Source organism: Salarias fasciatus, chromosome 12 (assembly GCF_902148845.1).
Source record: "Salarias fasciatus chromosome 12, fSalaFa1.1, whole genome shotgun sequence".
NCBI lineage: Eukaryota > Metazoa > Chordata > Actinopteri > Blenniiformes > Blenniidae > Salarias > Salarias fasciatus.
This window is the reverse complement of record NC_043756.1, coordinates 495,312-518,578: the sequence shown is the minus strand read 5'-3', so window position 1 is coordinate 518,578 and position 23,267 is coordinate 495,312. Positions and strand designations below refer to the sequence as shown.

Here is a 23,267-nt window from a genome sequence, read left to right as displayed (position 1 = left end):
TTATATTTCTTTTTAGTTTATTGTTCTATTTATTTTATTTACTGATTCTCATCCTTTGCCCTTAACATTTCTACTTCATCCATCTGGTCCTCGACTGGTGTGCATCAGCAGGATCATGACACCTCTCTGTAGTCGTATCTGAGCTCCTCTGTGTCTTAGTGTCTAGTATCTGAGAATCTGGGTACCTGAATATCTCAGTAACTTAGTATCTTGGTATCGTGTCATCTTGATATTTTGGTATCTTAGTATCTGAGTATTTCAGTATCTTAGTATCTGAGTGTTTGAGTATCTTAGTATCTTGGTCCCTGAGAGTCCTGGTGTCCAGTAGTGTATAGTACTGGGCCCGTATCACCGGCTGGAGTTGCTCCGCTCAGCAGTCGGCCTCGGCTCAGCGGGGGGGCTGCGGTCGCGGCCCGCTGGTCGTCTACCTCCGAGCTCCTGCTGCACGGTTTGCTGCCATCTCACCTCTCACGTGTTTTTTGTAGAAACCCAGACAGAGCAAAGCTTTTCTCAGTCACTGTCCAGGTCCTCTGCTTCTGCTTCCTGTTTCCTGTCACGTCATCGCGCCGCTACGTACGAGGGAACGAGGCAGAACCCGTAGTCTGCCCTAACAACACGACCTGCTGCCGATAACATGAGGCACGAGCGGACTATTGATCGGTGCAGACGACCTCGTACAATCACATCTGAATTGTCGTTACTGTAGCTCCAAGAGAAGCGGATCCGCTCAGGTGTTTGTTTGACACATTTACAGTCCGCTTCACCGACAGTCACATTACAGGGAGCATGTCAACCTGCCGTCTGGGTTCCTGAGTATCTCGTTCTCCAAGTGTCTGAGTGTCTGATTGGGTGAGTGTCTGGGTCTGGAGCCCGGCTGAAGATGCCGTGGCGTCCCTCTGGTGGTGCTGGGAGCTGTGACAGCTGGAGAATAGCACAGGCTGATGGCGTAATGATGAAGTTGGGTGGCCACTTGGGTTTAGAGACTGTATGGATTGTTGTTGGAGCGTTCAATTAGAGATTGATTTTGGACTTAGTGTCGGGAGACATTGTCAGTGCGGAGCAGATCAGGAGAGGGCTTTCTGCAGCGCCTTCCTCTGACAGCTGCGATCAGACCCCCCCGCTCCAAACACCCCATCGATGTTCTCCAACGCATCCCTGTCACTCTGCCCTGACAAAGAAATGTCAGGCCGGCGGGCTGCACCCTGCTCTGCTCCGTCTGCTTCGGATTTCTGCTCCCTGCTTCATGTGTTTCTGGGTTTTCTGCTTCATGTGTTGCTTCGTAGAGCAACAAAGAGGCTGAATTTGCATCTGAAGTGGCCAGATATTACCAAACACTTCATAAATCCAGCATTACACTGCAGTGATGCCTGTGAGGCCACAGCTGACCAGTTAGTAGCATTAATGATGGGAAATGGAGACAAGAGCCTTAGATTTATCACTGAACAGCGGCCCGCTGATAATCTAACACCACGCCTGCTGATTGGCTAGTTCAGCACCACGGTCAGCGCCGTGGACTTTACTAATAATTTGCTCAAACCTGGTCGGATGAAGGCTAAAATATAAACCAGACTAAACCAACGGGGTGAGAAACAGGATGGAAAGTCAGCGACATTCAGCCATGATGGACGCCACACAGTCCTGACCCGAGCCTGCAGTTCCTCCCTGGTCCTCTGTGTGTCTCCCCTCCTCCTGTCTCTGTCCTCCTCTGTGTGTCTCCCCTCCTCCTGTCTCTGTCCTCCTCTGTGTGTGTCCCCTCCTCCTGTCTCTGTCCTCCTCTGTGTGTCTCCCCTCCTCCTGTCTCTGTCCTCCTCTGTGTGTCTCCCCTCCTCCTGTCTCTGTCCTCCTCTGTGTGTCTCCCCTCCTCCTGTCTCTGTCCTCCTCTGTGTGCCTCCCCTCCTCCTGTCTCTGTCCTGCGTGTCTCCCCTCCTCCTGTCTCTGTCCTGCGTGTCTCCCCTCCTCCTGTCTCTGTCCTGCGTGTCTCCCCTCCTCCTGTCTCTGTCCTGTGTGTCTCCCCTCCTCCTGTCTCTGTCCTGTGTGTCCTTGTCACCTGGTTCTTCCAATCCTTCAGTCATGCCCTGTGAAGCGTCTCCTGTGTGTCTTTAAAGTTCGTGTCCGGAGTTTTGAAAGAATGAGTTTTTTTTTAATCCAACGTCTGGAGGTTCCACCCTCCCTCAGCGACCAAGCCTCATTACCTGTGGGATCAGAATGAGAGCCTCTGAGTCCTGCAGCATCCTCCATGTTGAGCTGTTTCCGGTGGATGTTCAGCAGACGGTGGATATATCTGCTGCAGAGCTAACTCTCCTCTGCTGGGCGAGCGGCCGTGCTCTCTGGCTGCTCCACACTTTGACTGACAGCAGGACAAGGCGGAAGCTCAAAATCTATTGGCTGAAGCTGACCGGTGCTTTTTCGGATAACATGGGGGTCTATGAGACGAAGGCGGGGCTCATAAATAAATGTTTATATTGCTTTATACTAATATTATATTGTATTATGGAACCAGACTGACACATTGAAGCTCTGTTGAAAAATGATTCATACATTGGAAACGAACGGAAACTCCGGACACCAGCTTTAAGCTCCTGTTTGTCTCCTTGTTGCCAGATGCTTGTGCTTCATGCCGCCATCCTGCCTCCCCGCGTTCTCCTCATGTTCTGCTTCTTGTCTCATCATCATGGCGTTGGTTGAGCTGGAGCTCTCTGAACGCTCTGAAATGCATGTTTGTGGTACGAGTCTGTTTTTGAGTCCTTGCCTCCGTGACTCTAATGGCCAGAATAATCTAGTCTCGCACGATCAGCCCAGACGCGACGGCGAACAAGTGACGAGCAGCATGTGTGGCGGGTCGTTGAAGCCAGCAGACACGGCGGTCCACCACAGACAGCTCAGCCTGTCTTCACAGAACTGAATATGGAGCAACGTTCTGATGTTTTCGTCCAGCAGTGGGGAGTTTGAAACCCATCCAGGAAAAATGGCAAAGAGAACCTACCTAATCCAGCAAAAGGTCCGCTGCAGCCGACGAGACATGTCCAGAGTCCAAAAGGTCCAATATAAACAACTGCAACTGTTTGAACACGACTGAACGCCCCGCCCCACACCGGCTCCGCTCTGCTTAACCTGTACCTGAATTTAAAGATTCATTTCATCTCGGATAAATTAGTTATGAAGCCAGGATTTCAATGTAATGTTTAATACATTTTGACTGCATTTTAGAAATGATCACTAATAACTAAACCCAAAAACAACACCTTCAGTCTATGAGGACATTAACGTTTCAGGTTTAGTCGTGTTTTATTCTTTTATCTCTGGATAAGATGTTAAACAAATCTCTGTCTTTTCTTATTTTCTGTCATGGGGAGGGTGAGTAGTTATAGTTAGAGCTGGATCTGAACCGTCCTCCTGATGTTTCTGCTGCTCGGCTGACGGCGTTATCAGGGTTCCATCGCTACCGGACAGTAAAAGTTCTCCTCCAGACAAACAGATGGTTTAATGACATGTTATTGCTCCCTCCTCTGATGACGGTGATTACCGATGAACCGGTGTGTGGTCTCACTCCGTACTTATCTCTGATCCACAGCTGCGCTGCCCAGCGCTCCGTCTCCAGGTGGCGTAGTGACGGCGCTCTGCGCTCTACTGGGACGCTGGTTCTCACTCTGTCACTCTCACAGCTGTCCTGGTGAATTCTGATTAATCGCAGAACTGAGCCGTGTCAGATCCTGCTCTGTTTCACCCTCTCACCAATCAGCCGCTCATCTTCCTCCATGAAGCTAGAGTTCATTCAAGGAAGCAGAACAACAGCTGCTGAGGAGATCACTCCCTACACTCCTATCTCACTCCTCTCCTCTCTCACTCCAGCTCTGCTCACTCACTCCTCTGCTCTCTCACTCCAGCTCTGCTCACTCACTCCTCTGCTCTCTCACTCCAGCTCTACTCTCTCTCCTCTGCTCTCTCACTCCTCTGCTCTCTCTCCTCTGCTCTCTCACTCCTCTGCTCTCTCACTCCTCTCTCTCTCACTCCAGCTCTACTCTCTCTCCTCTGCTCTCTCACTCCTCTGCTCTCTCTCCTCTGCTCTCTCACTCCTCTGCTCTCTCACTCCTCTCTCTCTCACTCCAGCTCTACTCTCTCTCCTCTGCTCTCTCACTCCTCTGCTCTCTCTCCTCTGCTCTCTCACTCCTCTGCTCTCTCACTCCTCTGCTCTCTCTCCTCTGCTCTCTCACTCCTCTGCTCTCTCACTCCTCTGCTCTCTCACTCCTCTGCTCTCTCACTCCAGCTCTACTCTCACTCCTCTCTCTCTCACTCCTCTCTCTCTCACTCCTCTGCTCTCTCACTCCTCTGCTCTCTCACTCCAGCTCTACTGTCACTCCTCTCTCTCTCACTCCTCTGCTCACTCACTCCTCTGCTCTCTCACTCCTCTGCTCTCTCACTCCTCTGCTCACTCACTCCTCTGCTCTCTCACTCCAGCTCTACTCTCACTCCTCTCTCTCTCACTCCTCTCTCTCTCACTCCTCTGCTCTCTCACTCCTGTGCTCTCTCACTCTGACGTGGTGGGTCTGGAATAGTGCCTGCCTCACCCCAGCTCTCTTCCTGGGCCGTCTTCAGGCTCAGTGGTGGAAGACGTGAGGCTGAGGCTTGGAGGACGTGCTGCTGGGTGACCTCTGACCCCGTCAGTCAGTAGCTCGTCACTCCATCATGTCTGTGGAATAAGTGTTACTGTTTCCTCCGTTTTCCCTCCGCTGGCCTTTGAGTCGTCCTCTGGTTGATGTGTTTGCGGGTCACGCCACGGTCCTAAACGAGGCTGACCTCCGGCTCCAGGTCGGTCTAAATTCAGCTGCTGGCCGGCAGGTCAAAGGTCGCTGATCTGTCACGCTGCCGCCCCGGCCCTGCCTCCGCTGAAGAGGAAAAGCTGATACTGTGTTTGCATGAGAGCGTGTGGCGCTGCCTTCAGGACAGAGGACGCCAGTCAGTCCTCCAGGAGTCCTCCAGGAGTCCTCCAGGAGTCCTCCAGGAGTCCTCCAGGAGTCCTCTGCTCAGCGGGGGGTCTGCTTCGCCTGGGGGCTTCTGTTACCCCAGAGGACCCTCTCCCTGCTTCTGTTTTATAACACGAGCAGCAGACTTCAAACTTGACAGAGCGAGCAGATGAGGACCAGACCTGCTGCTCTCCGTGGCATGTGGTCGTCATGGTGTGGGAACCTGCAGGATGCTAACAGTGGCTTCACACACATTCCAGAAACCCACAATGCACCACTGTGTCTGTGTTCTAACAATAGTAAAGCACAAAACCACAAAAAGACGTTCTGTTAACGACGTGACGTCCAGCGCCACTGGGACGTCCACATGTGAATCAGGATGAATCAGGAGCGTCTGATGGGCCGCACTTTAGCCCCTGGCGGGCCACTTCACGGCCATGGGCCTTATGTTTGACAGCTGTGAAGACAGCTAGCCCTGAACTTCGTCCAAACAGCGTCTTCAGTTACATGGAGCCACTTTGTTTTTACGACGGTCAGTCGCTCAGGCAGTCTGCTTTCAGTACCGTTTTCTGGACTGTAAGTCGTTCTTTGTTTGGCTGGTCATGTGACTTCTAACAACCTGCTTCTATATCAAAATATACTGGAACATACCACGTTTGACCCCTTGATGACAGCAGAAAGATGCTCCAGCACCTCAGAGAAACCTCCAGTACTGCTGGAATCCATCAGCAGAGCACGGCACGTCTCAAACAGAAGAACTGCAACGATCAAACATGCAGCAGGAACGAGGAACAGAGCAGCAACTCTTCTACGACTCCTGTTAAATACATCCTCTACGAGTCCAACCGCAGACTGCAGGCCGCCATCTTGCAATATTGCGTCATCTCGGCGGAGCGGAACGGCTGAATAAAGCTGCTTAATTTCCATAGAATTCTGCTTCCAGAGGAGAATAAACCCGCCGGCCTGTTTGGATTCAAACTCAATTCCGAACACAGTTTTCAGCTTCCACGGTCCCTTCAGAGCCGAGCGAGGCTTTGTTTGGGTTTCTGGAGGAATAAAAAGTCCCATGTGAACACACGGATCGAGGCTTGGAAAATCTGAGTCATTTTAATACAAATCTAATTGTTAAACGTTGAGGAAAAGTCCCTGATAATATTCAACCAGCGTGGTTTAGAGTGGGACTCGGCTGTCGGTTCTGGTCTGAAGCCAGGCGGATCACACTGTGCAGCTGAATGTTCAGATGAGGCGGCGTCGCACCAGCAGCCTGCCGCTCAGCCTCCTGAGGGTCATTACAGGAGGAAAACTTTTCATCACTCAGCTTGAAGAGAAAGAACCTGGTCCCTGATGGCCTGAAGCCGGTTCCTGGTGGGTCCTGGTGGGTCCTGGTGGGTCCTGGTGGGTCCTGGTGGGTCCTGGTGGGTCCTGGTGGGTCTCTCTTCCCCGGCTCACGGTTCAGCTGGTCCCAGGACCTGAGCCGTGGAGACCCGGAGTCTTGATTGCATCAAAGGCCCAGTAGACAAAGGCCCGATGGCCTCCTTTGTGTCTTGATAAATACCCCCGATGATTTAGTGTTGCCCCCCCCCCCCCCCCCCCCCCCCCGGTCTGAGCTTTTTAATTGATGAGTATCTCCTGGCTCCCCCATCAGCACTTTTCTTTCAAATGACAGAACTTCTGTTGCCCGTCCAACTGCTGAAGAAAAGACAGCTTAAAAAATGTCCCCGTGTTCGATTCCAGCAGCTCCTTCCCACTGCACCCCACGTTTCCATGCTCTCAGTCCAGAAGGAGCAGCTTGGTCCATGATGGCTTCAGACGGACTGTGAAGAAGGTTTCCTGCTGGTTCTACCAGGACTCTGAACTCTTCAGCGTTCCACTGCTTTACCGCTTCCCTCTAATCATCCCTCCATCTTCAGGACGGGACTGAACCTGGATGTCAAACCCAGGGAGGGCCATGAGGCCTAAAATGTGTATCACGGTATAATTTGATATGTACATTTCAGCATAAGTCTTGTACTGGTTACCATGGCACCTGGTGGAAGCATGGAAGCAGGAAGTAGTTTTTAAACTATTCAATAACAGAAGTCAAGTTACTTTGAACCCAAACCAGGTCCAGATTACAGATCAGGGGTCTGCAACTTGATTTGGTGTTGAGCCAATTTTTTTCACTGATCCCCGTTCGTCGGTGGCTAACAGCTAAGCTAACAGCTGACTGAGGCACCGGTGGCGTCTATCAGCAGCTACTTTCACGAAGCGTCCCTGAAGGCAGCAGGATGCAGGTTGTTCTCTGAATCAGAGGGTTCCAGGTGTTCCACAGGTAATGAAGGCGGTTCAGGAGGAGCTGGATGCTGACAGGTTGGTGGGCGGAGTCACTGCCTCCGTGAAGCAGCTGCCTCAGGTTCTCTAAATCATCTGGCGGCCAGATGTTATTGTTCGGCCGCCAGTTTCAGACCGCTGCTGTAGATGTTGCACCAGTCTTTTTTTCACCAGCTCTTCCTCTGTCTGCTCTCCGCTCGCCGCCATCGCAGTTTGTTCTTCTTCTTCAGGGAAGCGGGCATCTAAAAAGCTGCATTACTGCCACCTGGAGGACGTAATGAGCTATCGCGGTTGGGCGGTGTGACCGAAATCCCCACCGTGGGCCGAATTTATATCTCATATGGTTAATACTGTTTATACCGCCCAGCCCTAGTCAAACCTACAGACTCCTCACAGAACGACCCCCCAAAACCCAAACTAACCCCCCAAGCCCAAACTGACCCCCTAAAACCAAACGGACCCCCAGGCCCAGACTGTCAGCCCCATCAGCTCTGAGCTCCCATCATTCCTGCTAGTCTCTCTGCAGATTGTTTCCTAAGTTGTCAGATGCCCCCCCCCCCCCCCCCCCCCCCCCCCCCCCCCCCCCATCTGTGGGTTCACGACTGAAGGTGATGAAGAGGAGGAGTCTTCCTCCTGCCCTGCTGAGCCGCAGTGCGTGGCGGCGGCGTCCCCCCCCTGCTCTCTGTCATAATGACACATGGGCTGAAGGGGTAGTTTGTGCTGACAAAGAGCCTCCTCTCTCACTCTCTCACTCTTTTATTCCTTCTATCTCTTTCAGGGAATCGCACTCAGACACTCGGCCGGCGTATTGGAAGCAGCTAAATCTTGTGTGAAGAGAATCGCTGTCTCCGGCGCCGCGTCACACAAAGGCTGCCGCTCTTATTTATTACCGCGCTCTTTGTTTGGATCTCCAGAAAAATAATAGTTTTATAGAGCGGCGTGGAAACATGTTTTAATCAGGGCTCATAAAGATCGGCAGAGCGGCGGCTCGCTTTCGTTTTACTGCAGGAACTCTGGAGGAGAGAAAAGCTGACAGTGAAGAGAAGGTCCAACAGTCAAACAGCGTCCATCTCTGGAGACGAAACTCCGTCCTGCTGTCAGATCAGAGAACATTCACACGTTCACTCGCCTTCAGGAAGTGTCACACATTTCTTTTGGAACTAAATGAAGATGCAGATTGAAGGTCTTCCTCAGAACCAGGTCTGAGCAGAATAAACTTTGTGTCTGAACTCACCAGGCCGGACTCCGCCATGGCAGAAAAGGTGGAGGCCACTCAGCTTACATCTGTTTTACGAAGGCAGGACCTCCAGACTGTTTCAGTCAGGTTTCTGTAAACACCAGCGACTCGGGGAGACGGACAGCGCCGGTCCTGGTGGACCTGTCCACAGCCTTTGACCCAGCGGACCTCCAGATAAACCGGCTGCGGGGCCTGATTGGTCTGTCAGGTCCAGGATCCAGCGGTTCTCCTCATATCTGACTGGTCAGAGCTTCAGTGTGTCGGCAGCCTGCAGTGCGGCGTGCCTCAGGGCTCGGTTCTGGGACCCTCCTGCTCCTGCTGCAGGTTCTTCCTCTGGTCAGATGATCCAGCAGTTCAGTGACGTCTCCTGATGACCTGCAGCTGTTCTGCTGCTTACCCACAACCTGAGCTCCTTAATGACCCGCTGGTCCCAAACTGGTTAGAACCGGTTTCCTCCAGCTGGTTAGAACCGGTTTCCTCCAGCTGGTTAGAACCAGTTTCCTCCAGCTGGTTAGAACCGGTTTCCTCCAGCTGGTTAGAACCGGTTTCTTAAGTGCTTTAGAAATCCAGCGCTGTAGAAATAAATGTTCCTGACTGAAAGTCTCTGCTGGGTCTCTGGGTCTAGGCTGGAGTCATACGGTCAGCAAGGCTCTGCTGCTCAGAGACCCTGCTTCACAGCAGAGGAGAGCAGGGGACAGCGGGGGACAGCGGGGGACAGCGGGGGACAGTGGGGGACAGCGGGGGACAGTGGGGGACAGCGGGGGACAGCGGGGGACAGCGGGGGACAGCGGGGGACAGTGGGGGACAGCGGGGGCAAGTGGGGGACAGCGGGGGACAGCGGGGGACAGCGGGGGAAAGTGGGGGACAGCGGGGGAAAGTGGGGGACAGCGGGGGACGGCGGGGGACAGCGGGGGACGGCGGGGGACAGCGGGGGACAGCGGGGGACAGCGGGGGACAGCGGGGGACAGTGGGGGACAGCGGGGGAAAGTGGAGGACAGCGGGGGACAGCGGGGGACAGCGGGGGACAGCGAGGGACAGCGGGGGACAGTGGGGGACAGCGGGGGACCACTCCAGACCCCCACTGTGAATATTCTTTGAGCTTCTCCTTTCCCAGACCTGTGTTCAGGTTTCTTGTCTTTCTGTCCCACAGGAGGACACAGTCCATCACTGCTGGAACTTTTCTTCCTTCCGTCTGTCTTCCACATCTTCATCATCATCCTCGGCTTCCTCCTCATCCTCCTGCTCCTCGTCCTCCTTTTTTTCCTCAGACTTACTGCCGCTTTTGTCCTGCGAGTGTGTGTGTGTGTGTGTGTGTGTGTGTGTGTGTGTGTGTGTGTGTGTGTGTGTGTGTCTGGACATCAATCTTTTGTTTAATAGTGTCTCATTCGTTCACTGCCATCACCACAGAATGAAGCCGTAATTACTGTCCTTAATTGATGTGGCTTCAGCAGCTCAGACGATACTTCACCCCCCCCCCCCCCCCCAGCGGACCCCCCCACCCCCCCCCACCCCCCCCCCCCCCCCCCCCCCCCCCCCACCACCACCACCACCACTGTATAGGCCCTCTGCTGTTGTTTGCACTATATTTCTGCAGCCATTGATCGCTATTATGGTAAATCCAATGGGCACAATGGAACCCTGTCAGCAGAATGCAGGTTAATTATCTCAGGGTCAACCGCTGCAGGATTCACAAAGGCTTTATGTCCCGCATTAAATGGCAAATAGAAATTATTATCTGGGCCCCTTTATTTCTGCTAATAAGGAGGCAGGTTGACAGTCATTAATAGATGAGTCTCATTATCCACAGATTGCATTTGTAAAGTTTGGACTCGTTTATCTGTGGCTTTTTCTGCGTTCTTTCCTCTCTGGGTACTTTTCCCCTGAGCCTGATGAAAAGTGTCTCGCTGATGAATCGGCCGAGCCGTGACGCTCTTTCATCCAACATGAACACACCCCGGAGCAATGACTCCTTTTCAGTTCATCTTCAATAACGGAGACGTTTACGTTTGAAAAACATTTACTATTCCACATTTGGTGTGTCTTTTACATGAAGAAACACTGACATGAGCACCGAGCGCTCTGGTGCCGCTCAGTTCATCACTCCACTTCAATATTCACTCACTTTGAAAGAACTGTTCATATCTTCAGGTTTACACCAGTTCACTTTTATCACTTTCATCTTCAGTCAAAGAAGTTCAATGACTTTATATGAAATTTTATGAACTTGAAGAGTGTAATATAATTTCAGAGTCAAACACAAAGGAAAGTGTCATTGTTGTCTTACACATTTCATTATGTTGATTTGATTCACTGAGTTTTTGTGCTCAGATATACTCTTCAGTTTGTGGAAAAATCTGAAACACTTTCATATTTCACTTTCATAGAGTTTTATTTATTAATCGCGGAAAAAATTAGTGCTGGGCAGCGATTAAATTTCTGAATCGCGATTAATTGCATAATTTTTCCGCGATTAATTGCATTATGCGCAAAATACAATAATGAATTCAAAAGTACTCTGTGATGATCATCCTGCCGCTTGCTGGGGACAGGGACTTTTTTTTGCAAGAATTTTGCAAGAAACATAATTTTGCAATAATAATTTTACAACTCATCAAATATGATTTATAATAACTTAAAATACCAAGTCTTTACCAATGTTGCCACCTCCCCCAACACACACACACACACACACACACACACACACACACACACACACACACACACACACACACACACACACACGCCAGCAAGAGCAGAGCAGATGAAAAACGTGTGTTTTTTTAAGAGTGCGCACTTCCTCAAACTTCTGACCCTCAGACAGAGCAGGCAGGATAAATTCAGTCACGCCTAATTGTGCCTCTTTAAGCCAGATTGTGTGTTGAAGGGAAATGTACTTTATTTTGCATGTTTTCAGCGCCTGAATATATATATATATATATATATATATATATATATATATATATATATATATATATATATATACATACACACACACACACACACACACACACATAGAGAGAGAGAGAGAGAGAGTTTAACTGATACAGGGCTGTCAAAAATACATTTTTTTTAATTGTAGTTAAACACAGGTTATCAATTGTCTCAGAGAAAAGAAAAGTGAGATTTCACAAATTCCACATTAGTGTATTCTGAGTTGAAACTAAAAGACTCAAATCCAGACCTTTTTGTGCATTAATTTGATCGTTTTGTATTTGTGATATATATATATATATATATGTGTGTGTGTATGTGTATATATATATATGTATGTATTATATTTTAGCTAATTTCAAATTGAAATGATAACAAACCTGATTAAATCTATAAATGAATCAAAATGAACTAAAACATTGTATTTACATGCAATTCAACTCTGTAGTGTTATGTGTACGTATGTATGTGTGTTTGTGTATGTGGTCTGTTGAATCAATAAAATAACCAATGATATTGTTCATATGAATTTTTTTTACCAGTTGCGTGGAATATGTTCAAAAGGTGCTCAACCTCAAAGAGGATTTTTTGTTTCATGCAGTTGAACTAGAATGAAAGTGCGTTTTGTGTGGTTTCATGTGGTGAAACAGGTAGAAAGAGACATTTTCAAGCTGCGTCATTTTAGGTTTTGTGAAATTAAATAAATGCAAATGTTAACAACCCAGGTTTTACCAAGTGAAACATGGAATGTGACAGGAAATGATTTCTTTTGTTCTGGGTGAAATGAAGGTAAACTCACACTGGCATTTAATGTGGAGTGTGTTTGGTTGAATATCCAAACCAATGGCTTCACTCCTCCTGAGGCTGTCGGCTTGGAACAAACCTATTTTCTGCCGAGGAGTGAGGACGGCCTGGCGCTGTGTCGAGCGAGCGCTCAGACTTGGTGGAGGAGCGAACTTTTCCTATAACTTCCATTTCCTGCCGCTCAGACGTGCCGGCCGTGAGTGGCTGGAGATAAATTGGCCTTATAAGAAGGTGAGGCGGCTGATCGACGGAGGAACCCGGCTAATGGCATTGATCCTGGATATTGTGTTTGCTTTCTGCAGGGACTCCGGTGAATCGGATTCCTATCATGGCCAAGCAGGTGCTGGACCTCTACATGCTCTACAAGCTCGTCACAGAGAAGGGCGGCTTAGTGGAAGTCATCAATAAGAAGATATGGCGTGAGATCACCAAAGGCCTTAACCTCCCTACCTCCATCACCAGTGCAGCTTTCACCCTGCGAACACAGTGAGTACCCGGACCCGACCCCATCCCGACCCCAACTCCACCCTAGCCCGACCCCAGCCTGACCCCGACTAAACCCCAACCCCGACTCCACCCCGACCCCAACCCGACTCCAACCCGACCCCAGCCTGACCCCAACCCGACCCTGACCCCAACCCGACCCTGACCCCAACCCCGACCCCAACCCCAACCCGACCCGACCATGGCCCTGACCTGACCCTTCTGCGACCCGAACCGTGGCCCAGACCTGACCCCGGCCCTGACCCTGACCCCGACCCCAACCCCGACCCGACCCGACCATGGCCCTGACCTGACCCTTCTGCGACCCCAACCGTGGCCCAGACCTGACCCCGGCCCTGACCCTGACCCCGGCCCTGACCCTGACCCCGGCCCGGCCCTGACCCCGGCCTGACCCGCGGCGCCGTGTGTGACCCGCCTCTCTGCTGCAGGTATATGAAGTACCTCTACCCGTACGAATGTGAGAAGCGGGGGCTGAGCTCCCCCGGCGAGCTCCAGGCCGCCATCGACAGCAACCGGCGGGAAGGCCGGCGCCAGAGCTACGGCTCCGCCCTCTTCAGCTACTCCCCGGTGGCCACGCCCACCCTCCTGTCCTCGCCCAAGATCTCCATGGCCCACCTGTCCATGCCCGCCCACAACAGCTCCCACGTGCCCCAGCTGCCCGGCATCAAGAAAGGTGAGACTGGAGTGCAATCAATCTCTGACTGCTCACCTGCTGTTCTGAATCCAACCACAAAGATCAGGTCCTCCATCATGACGGGGGTCAGTCCAGACACACTCCATCTTCAGGGTTCTCCAGAGCAGGGTTTCCCAACGCTGCTCCTCGGGGAACACTATCCTGCATGTTTTGGATGTTTCCCTCGTCCAACACGCCTGATTCAAATGATCAGGACTGTGATCAGGCTTCTGCAGAGCTTGATGACGAGCTGGTCCCGCCCGGGTGTGGCGGGGCGGGGCGTGGTGTGGCGGGGCAGCCCGGGTTGTGGTAGGGCGTGGCGGGGCGTGGTGTGGCGGAGCGTGGCGTGGCGGGGCGTGGTGTGGCGTGGCGTGGCGTGGCGTGGCTTCTTTAGAATTCAGTCGTTCTGCAGTTTGAGCCCAGAGCAAAAAGCTTTCATCAGTCCAAAGAGGAAGCAGTGATGCTGCCATTTTAGCCATGAATTTAACTTCAGCCAGTCTCCAGGAACTCAGCGTGGCCTTGAACTGATCGGATTTCACACCAGAGCATCATCACCAGGTGTTTTCTTTCAAAATAAAGTACTATGTAGACCAATGTCTTCATGAAATACAGTTTTCAGTTTGAAAAAAAAAGCCCTGATCCTAATTCTGCTATTAATCACAATTAAAATGTCATCTCTTGACAGCCCTACATTAATAAACACGACTTTTGCAGCTAGCAAGCACCCTATTTTAAACACATAAAGCAGGAACCTTCAAAATAAAGTGTCTTAACGATTTTTTCACGTTGTGGCTGAGCTCCATGCCTCCACCCTGTTTCTCCTCCAGAGGAGCCCCTGATGCCCGGCGGCCTGCCCGGCCGGGCGGCACTCCCCATGTCGCCCGGCGGACCCCACGCCGCCGCGGCGGCCCAGGCGGCGGCTCTGGAGCAGCTGAGGGAGAAGCTGGAGGCCGGAGAACCTCCAGAGAAGAAGATGATGCTGATGGCAGAAGAACAGCAGAGGATGATGCAGCACGCTCTGCAGCACAACCTGCTGGCCATGGCCTCACAGCTGCCCGTCAACATCAGGCTCAACAGCAGAGGTCCCACACACACACACACACACACACACACACACACACACACACACAGGAATTAACAACGCTAGTCACTAGTTCTGGAGTTCTTGGAGGACTTGTAGACGTGGGTGGAGACAAACCAATGAAAAAACAGCATGTGGTCATGAAGCCCCCAGTCCCCTCTGACCCCCCCTCACTCTCTGACTCTTCTCTCCAACTCTTCTTCACTGACTCTTCTTCACTGACTCTTCTCTCCAACTCTTCTTCACTGACTCTACCTCACTGACTCTTCCTCATTGACTCTTCCTCACTGACTCTGCTTCACTGACTCTGCTTCACTGACTCTTCCTCACTGACTCTTCACTGACTCTTCACTGACTCTTCCTCACTGACTCTTCTTCACTGACTCTTCTTCACTGACTCTTCCTCACTGACTCTTCACTGACTCTTCCTCACTGACTCTTCTTCACTGACTCTTCCTCACTGACTCTTCACTGACTCTTCACTGACTCTTCCTCACTGACTCTTCCTCACTGACTCTTCCTCACTGACTCTTCACTGACTCTTCACTGACTCTTCCTCACTGACTCTTCCTCACTGACTCTTCCTCACTGACTCTTCACTGACTCTTCACTGACTCTTCTTCACTGACTCTTCCTCACTGACTCTTCCTCACTGACTCTTCACTGACTCTTCACTGACTCTTCACTGACTCTTCACTGACTCTTCTTCACTGACTCTTCCTCACTGACTCTGCTTCACTGACTCTTCCTCACTGACTCTTCCTCACTGACTCTTCTTCACTGACTCTTCCTCACTGACTCTTCTTCACTGACTCTTCTTCACTGACTCTTCTTCACTGACTCTTCTTCACTGACTCTTCCTCACTGACTCTTCCTCACTGACTCTTCTTCACTGACTCTTCTTCACTGACTCTTCTTCACTGACTCTTCCTCACTGACTCTTCTTCACTGACTCTTCTTCACTGACTCTTCTTCACTGACTCTTCTTCACTGACTCTTCCTCACTGACTCTTCCTCACTGACTCTTCTTCACTGACTCTTCTTCACTGACTCTTCTTCACTGACTCTTCTTCACTGACTCTTCCTCACTGACTCTGCTTCACTGACTCTTCCTCACTGACTCTTCCTCACTGACTCTTCTTCACTGACTCTTCCTCACTGACTCTTCTTCACTGACTCTTCTTCACTGACTCTTCTTCACTGACTCTTCTTCGCTCTGATTCCTCTTGAACTCTCCGTTGGAGCCTTTGAAATCAAAGCAGCAGTCAGTTTCTCAGCATTGCTGTTGAATTCATGAAGGTTTTATTCTGCTTTTCCCTCTTAATTCCACGACCTCAGAGACATCAGCCCCTCGCCCCCCCGGGAAAGTGAACAGGGATCGACATGACGGAATATCTCCAGGAAGAGGGGAATAAGTTACAGCGGAATAAAACATGTTGAGTGAGAGTAAACCAGCCATTTCTCAGAGTGAAGTTTAGATCGGAATAAGCCTTTTCATCTGCAGTCCTGGTCGTTTACAGCAGTTTAGTTCAGCGCTGAGGAGGAATTCCCAGTCGGGTGTGAAGGTGTCGGTGTGGACGAGGCTGGAGGCGGGCCGATGTGTTCTGGGGTCAGTCAGGACGACTTCCTGCCCATCTGGACACGACCTGTGCCTGTGTCACAACACCAGAATTTTAAACAGAATTTCCAAAAGCTGGTTTTCATCAGAGACGTTGGGTGGAGCCGCTCAAACCCCGAGGGTCTGATCGGAGCCCGGTCTCTGGGCCGGTCAGCTGATCGCCCCGTCAGCTCGCCACACCACCGCTAATGAGCACATGCTTCATGGCACGGTGTGTCACCGGGACGTTTTGGAGGAATGGTTCTCCTCCGCCGCAGAGCCCAGCTCATCAGGCGGCCCGCCATAAGTCACATGACGCCTAATGATAGAGGCTGAAGCAAGAAGAAGAGCCTGTCTGCTCCCGGCCGGCCTCGCTGCCTCGCTCGCATTACTCATCATACCGGGCTTTAGCTTGATTCCTGAGTGAGAATCTCTCTCGGGTTAATTCCCACGCTGGGCGTCTGGCTGCGGCCCCCCTCCTGAATAAACACTGTCATTTAAAGATTACAGCCAAACACTATGATTTGTCTCCACCCACACACACACACACACACACACCGGCCGATAAATCTGTGTTTACAGGTGGTTTGATATCACAGACTGGCTGTCTTAAAGGCACAGCCATGTTTCAGAGCGGGGGGGTTTAACATTTACAGCTTCATCTCCATTCCTCTGATGTTTCAGTCCGTCTCAGGTATTCTGGTGGTTTCAGCGATTTTGTCCTGCTTCAGGTTAGATGAGATTAGATGAGACACTTTTTAATTCAAGTACATATGTTAGTATTCACACACACACACACACACACACACACACACACACACACACACACACACACACACACACACACACGCACGCCAGCAGGTTTCACGACATTAATTTTAACCATTAAAATGAACACTGGAGTGAAGATGTGAATAATCAACAGAAATCCTGACGGTTCAGGAAAATGTAGTAAAAGTCAAGAGTGTGTTTTTACTACGTGAAGGGAGAAAGCTTTAGAGCAAGCTGGTGGAATTTCATTTCACCAGCAGCGTGAACAGACAGTCCTCATGGAACCGGGAGCCCGGCCACAGCCAGTCCGGTGGAGCTCGCTGCAGAGCTGCGTCCGGTCAGCGGAGTGTTTCAGCTCCGCTCTCTAAAGTTGGCATCGTTCAGCTGAATGTGTTTCTTCCCAGCTGCAACGCCATCGTTTTTCAGCTAAGAAAAGAAAGAAAAATCCAATAATTTCACTTCTTTCCTCATTAAATTCCCGTCTCCAGTGTCATCAGGACATGATGGTATTCCAGTTTTTATTCTGTCCCCAAAAAACAAACAAACATGTTCCAGCAGTTTCCTACATCATGAGTGTGTGATTTCTCCAGGTATACCGGTAATTTACCGTCTAATCCCTGCATTCAGTCACCGCTACAGACAGACGCAGTGAAGCAGCAGGCTGAGCTTTCGCTATGAAAAGCTTTTCCACACATTCTGATTTATTTCACCTGAATGAAAACACAGTGTTACATGCTGCACCTGTAAGATTCCTCTCTTCAGCTGATTCCTTCTCAGTGAAAGAGCGACCGAGCGTCTTCCTGTGAGCGTCTCCTCACTGTGTTTTATTTGAAGATGTTTTCAGCCACTGCTTTCTCCACACACTGAAGATTTAAGAAGTGTTGAAAAAACCAGCCTGTCTATCATTTGAGCAGCAGCCACTGGTTTAACCAAGTTCTCCAACTGTGAGTTGCGATAGGATTCATCCATAATTGACATGTACAAATGGATGTAACATCTTTTGACAGCTCTTTCTCCCCAGAACTCTTTAATAAAGCTCTCCTTATCCTGTCACTCTCTGAATTATCACCAATACTCCTCTTGCTTCTTCTGTTCCCTTTCTAAATGCTCATATTGAGTTTTTCTCTCTCTCCTTCTGTGCCTCCTCTCTTGACAGATGATAGACAAGAGACCGCATTGAACCTGTCTACCAACGGCATTAGCAGCATCAACATGTCAATAGAAATAAATGGAGTTGTCTACACAGGTAAATAGAGGGGCCGTTTGCTGATGTAATTGCAGGCAGGAAATTCAATAAGTTATAGCAGCACCCTGGTGCTTAGTCCTCCACGCAATTTGATGTCTTTGCTATAAAATCCATGGTAATGAAGTGGCAGTCCAATAGAGTTAAAAAAGTTAAATATCTCAAAATTGGGCCTGTGGTTTTGGGGTCGATGGGGCTTGTTGTCTTATGCGCCTGCTTTCTGGCGTGCGTGCGTGCGTGCGTGCGTGCGTGTGTGTGTGTGCGTGCGCGCGTGTGTGTGCGCGCGCCTGCCTGTGCACGCATACGACGTGCGTGTAAACAGAGGCAGCTTGTGTCTCGCCTCGGCTTCGGCCTGAGAGCTCCGGCCGGGCGGCCGTCTCGCCCGGGAGACCCTGGACCAGCTGGACGGGTCCCGGGTGGACCAGCTGGTCTGAGTCTGTCAGTCAGGTCCGCAGCGCAGGTTTGCTCAGACCGGATCTCTTCTGGCAAAATGAGACTGAATAAAGCTGCAGGAGGATTTCAGTGATGCCACTGAGTCCCTGCTGGTCCAGCCTGTCTGAAACCAAGAACCCAGAGCCAGGAACCAGGAACCAGGAGCCAGAAACCAAGAACCCAGAGCCAGGAACCAGGAGCCAGAAACCAAGAACCCAGAGCCAGGAACCAGGAACCAGGAGCCAGAAACCAAGAACCCAGAGCCAGGAACCAGGAACCAGGAGCCAGAAACAAGGAACCAGGAACCAGGAGCCAGAAACCAAGAACCCAGAGCCAGGAACTAGGAACCAGAAATGAGGAATCAGAAACCAGGAACTTGGAGCCAGAAACCAGGAACCAAAAACCAAGAACCCAGAGCCAGAAACAAGGAGCCAGAACCCAGGAACCAGGAGCCAGAAACCAGGAAACAGGAACCTGGAGCCTGGAGCCAGAAACCAGAAACCAGGAACCAAAAACCAAGAACCCAGAACCCAGAGCCAGAATCCAGGAGCCAGGAAGCCGGAACCTGGAGCCAGGAACCAGGAACCAGGAGCCAGGAGCCAGGAACCGCGGCTGAAATATGAAGTCAATGCTGAAATTCAGAAAAGCTGTAATTCTAGGGAATTCCAGCAGGGGGCGATGATGTTGGTTTTAAAAAGTCCCTGGGTCTCATTAGTACCCATTAGAACCCATTAGAACCCATTAGAACCCATTCAAACATGATGAACGTAAATCAATATATGAAGCTCCTGGTTCCAGACCAGGTTCTGGTCTCCGTCTCTAGTTTCTTCAGGACCAGACTCTGATTTTCACATCAATCAGCTGTTGACTTGATTTCCGGAGTTAAAGTTCAGCATCAATCAGCCAATCACAGCTCCTCCTGTGTCCACGTGATGCAGTCATGTGACAGGCTGGACCAGTCACATCACATCTGGTTTACAGAGTTCAGCATGGAGACGACCTGCTGGACGCTTCAGAACGCTGTGGGGGAGGCCGCGTTAGCTCCGCCCACCTCTTCATGTCCAGTCAGTGGTCCAGACCGCCTGTCAGGCCGGATCAGCTGTTTCCTTCAGGGCGGAGTTCCTGGTTCCCAGAGGCGTGAGCGTGGCAGGATGAGTCTGACTGACGGAGGTTCAACTCCGCTCAGATGAAACCCTGGATTTTAGAGTGGAGGCTGGAATATTACAGGAATTACAAATCAATGATCAAAATGTGAAAAGAAAGTCTCATAACTTCATTCTCATAAAATGCAATTAATTTGTTTTAAATTGTTTTGTCGTTTTGAGTTAAAACACTTCAGTTTATTTTCATTCCAGTTTGATTAGTCGTAATGCTTAACATTTGATGTGAAACTTTCCACGATTTTGTTATATTTGCACTTTTTTTAATTGTTAGAAGTTATTCAAAGTTATTTTTATTCTTCTTCTTATTATTATTAATATTACTATTAATTATTCTTCACTTTAAACATTTTTTTTAGATTTTAAGGTAATTTTATTGTCAACGTTCGATAATTTTTAGTGATTTTATTATTCATGTAGTACATAAACCTTTAAGGTTTTGGGGGTTTTCTTCTGGGTTGTCAGTATTCTGTCAAGTCTGACTTTTTTACATTTTAGTCTCAATTTCAGTTCAACAATGTTTTGCAGTCGTTTCAAAACACTTTTACAGAGAAAAACAACACGAGTAGGAAGAAACCTGTAGAACCAGAACCAGAGGAGACTTCCTGTAGAACCAGAACCAGAACCAGAGGAGACTTCCTGCAGAACCAGGACCAGAGGAGACTTCCTGTAGAACCAGAACCAGAACCAGAGGAGACTTCCTGCAGAACCAGAACCAGAGGAGACTTCCTGTAGAACCAGAACCAGAGGAGACTTCCTGTAGAACCAGAACCAGACCCAGAGGAGACTTCCTGTAGAACCAGACCCAGAGGAGACTTCCTGTAGAACCAGACCCAGAGGAGACTTCCTGTAGAACCAGACCCAGAGGAGACTTCCTGTAGAACCAGACCCAGAGGGGACTTCCTGCAGAACAGTCTGATGTTACCAGTCCAGATAGATCCATAGATCCATCCTCTCAGTATGTTCCATCCTTCAAACTGGCCTCTGCCCTGCTGTCTAGAACAGTGTTCAGTGGATGGATCAGTGTGCAGCTGACTCGAGCTTGACCTTTGACCTCTGCTCTCCAGGCATCCTGTTCGCTCGGCAGTCGGCCATCGCGGGAATGACGGGACAGCGCCGGAAGCAGGGCCACTGTCAGACTCAGGGAAAGAGCAGTCCCTCACACTTCCAGCCCTCCTGCTCCTCCTCCTCCTCCTCTTCATCCTCCTCCTCATTCCACAGAAACTCCTCCCCCTAAGCCCCCCCCCCCCCCCCCCCCACCCCCACCCCCACCCCTCCGCCCAGCATACCATCACAACGGCGGTGTGTGGAGGGAGTGGTGTCCCGGGTCAGCCCCCCCTGCTCCTTCCCTTCTTCTCGTTCAGCAGCTTTACCTTCTCAAGTCTCAAACTTCTTCTTTGCTCTTCGGCTCAGCCTGGAATAGATCCAACGCCGTCCCCCGTCGACTTAGAGTGGTCCCAGAGAGGGCTTCGTCCCAGAGAGGGCGTCGTGACGGCGACATACAGAAAGCGTCAGCGCGGCGAAGGGGTGGTCCCAGCAGAAGCGTTGTCTCAATCAGCAGGTGTGGCGGCTGAACTGCCAGCTATCAGCACGAGACGGCGGCCAATCCTCAACAACCAAACCTCCCAAACTGGCTGCTTACAGCAGATACCAAAGAAGAAGAGACACGGGTCGCCGGTTCAACAGCTCCAACTGCTCCGGAGAGTACGCACCGCTGATCGTTCTGGCAGGAGTGCAAAAGCACAGTGAAATCCCAGGAATCCTCCCGGAGGGTTCACTGCTGCCGAACGTCTCTCCGCAGCAAACTGTAGAAGTGGTCTTTCCTCCTGGCTTTCAGTGACTCCATCGTTTTGCCATCTTGTTGACAGAAATCTCCTGAGAAGCCACAGGTGCTGGTGATCCGTTCCCAGATAGATGATGGAATCAAGAACACTGTGTCCCAAGCTCAGACTGGCTCTGCCAAAGGTCACCGCCGCTGTGTAAAACCTTCATAAACCGCTCACCTGCTCAGTGTGCGAAGCTGTTTTAAACCCGTCAGCTCTTCCACACACTGAGACGACTGGCGGGGATACTTCCTGTTAAAGTCACTAAAAAGAAGGACGTCACATCCAGGAGCAGGTCAGGTGACGGCGCCTCCCCGGCTGAAGCAGGTCAGGTGACGGCGCCTCCCCGGCTGAAGCAGGTCAGGTGACGGCGCCTCCCCGGCTGAAGCAGGTCAGGTGACGGCGCCTCGCTGGCTGAAGCAGGTCAGGTGACGGCGCCTTCCCGGCTGAAGCAGGTCAGGTGACGGCGCCTCCCCGGCTGAAGCAGGTCAGGTGACGGCGCCTCCCCGGCTGAAGCAGGTCAGGTGACGGCGCCTCCCCGGCTGAAGCAGGTCAGGTGACGGCGCCTCGCCGGCTGAAGCAGGTCAGGTGACGGCGCCTCCCCGGCTGAAGCAGGTCAGGTGACGGCGCCTCCCCGGCTGAAGCAGGTCAGGTGACGGCGCCTCCCCGGCTGAAGCAGGTCAGGTGACGGCGCCTCCCCGGCTGAAGCAGGTCAGGTGACGGCGCCTCGCCGGCTGAAGCAGGTCAGGTGACGGCGCCTCCCCGGCTGAAGCAGGTCAGGTGACGGCGCCTCCCCGGCTGAAGCAGGTCAGGTGACGGCGCCTCCCAGCTGAAGCAGGTCAGGTGACGGCGCCTCCCCGGCTGAAGCAGGTCAGGTGACGGCGCCTCCCGGGCTGAAGCAGGTCAGGTGACGGCACCTCGCTGGCTGAAGCAGGTCAGGTGACGGCACCTCGCTGGCTGAAGCAGGTCAGGTGACGGCGCCTCCCGGGCTGAAGCAGGTCAGGTGACGGCGCCTCCCGGGCTGAAGCAGGTCAGGTGACGGCACCTCGCTGGCTGAAGCAGGTCAGGTGACGGCGCCTCGCTGGCTGAAGCAGGTCAGGTGACGGCGCCTCGCTGGCTGAAGCAGGTCAGGTGACGGCACCTCGCTGGCTGAAGCAGGTCAGGTGACGGCGCCTCGCTGGCTGAAGCAGGTCAGGTGACGGCGCCTCCCGGGCTGAAGCAGGTCAGGTGACGGCGCCTCCCGGGCTGAAGCAGGTCAGGTGACGGCACCTCGCTGGCTGAAGCAGGTCAGGTGACGGCGCCTCGCTGGCTGAAGCAGGTCAGGTGACGGCACCTCGCTGGCTGAAGCAGGTCAGGTGACGGCGCCTCGCGGCTGAAGCAGGTCAGGTGACGGCGCCTCGCTGGCTGAAGCAGGTCAGGTGACGGCGCCTCGCTGGCTGAAGCAGGTCAGGTGACGGCGCCTCGCTGGCTGAAGCAGGTCAGGTGACGGCGCCTCCCCGGCTGAAGCAGGTCAGGTGACGGCGCCTCCCCGGCTGAAGCAGGTCAGGTGACGGCGCCTCCCCGGCTGAAGCAGGTCAGGTGACGGCGCCTCCCCGACTGAAGCAGGTCAGGTGACGGCGCCTCGCGGCTGAAGCATGTCAGGTGACGGCGCCTTCCCGGCTGAAGCAGGTCAGGTGACGGCGCCTCCCCGGCTGAAGCAGGTCAGGTGACGGCGCCTCCCCGGCTGAAGCAGGTCAGGTG

The 23,267-nt window shown here is 51.8% G+C and overlaps 1 protein-coding gene across 1 annotated transcript in view; it reads left to right on the top strand.

The window, feature by feature from the left end:
* arid3c (AT rich interactive domain 3C (BRIGHT-like)) overlaps positions 1-21,838 on the top strand; it is a 68,591-nt gene extending 46,753 nt beyond the window's left edge. The window contains exons 6-10 of the mRNA XM_030104101.1: positions 12,546-12,729; positions 13,176-13,420; positions 14,248-14,502; positions 18,026-18,115; positions 20,772-21,838. Of these exons, the coding sequence (XP_029959961.1) occupies positions 12,546-12,729; positions 13,176-13,420; positions 14,248-14,502; positions 18,026-18,115; positions 20,772-20,941 (944 nt within the window). The 3' untranslated portion in view covers positions 20,942-21,838. The remainder of the gene's footprint in view (positions 1-12,545; positions 12,730-13,175; positions 13,421-14,247; positions 14,503-18,025; positions 18,116-20,771) is intronic.
* Positions 21,839-23,267: the final 1,429 nt, after the last annotated feature.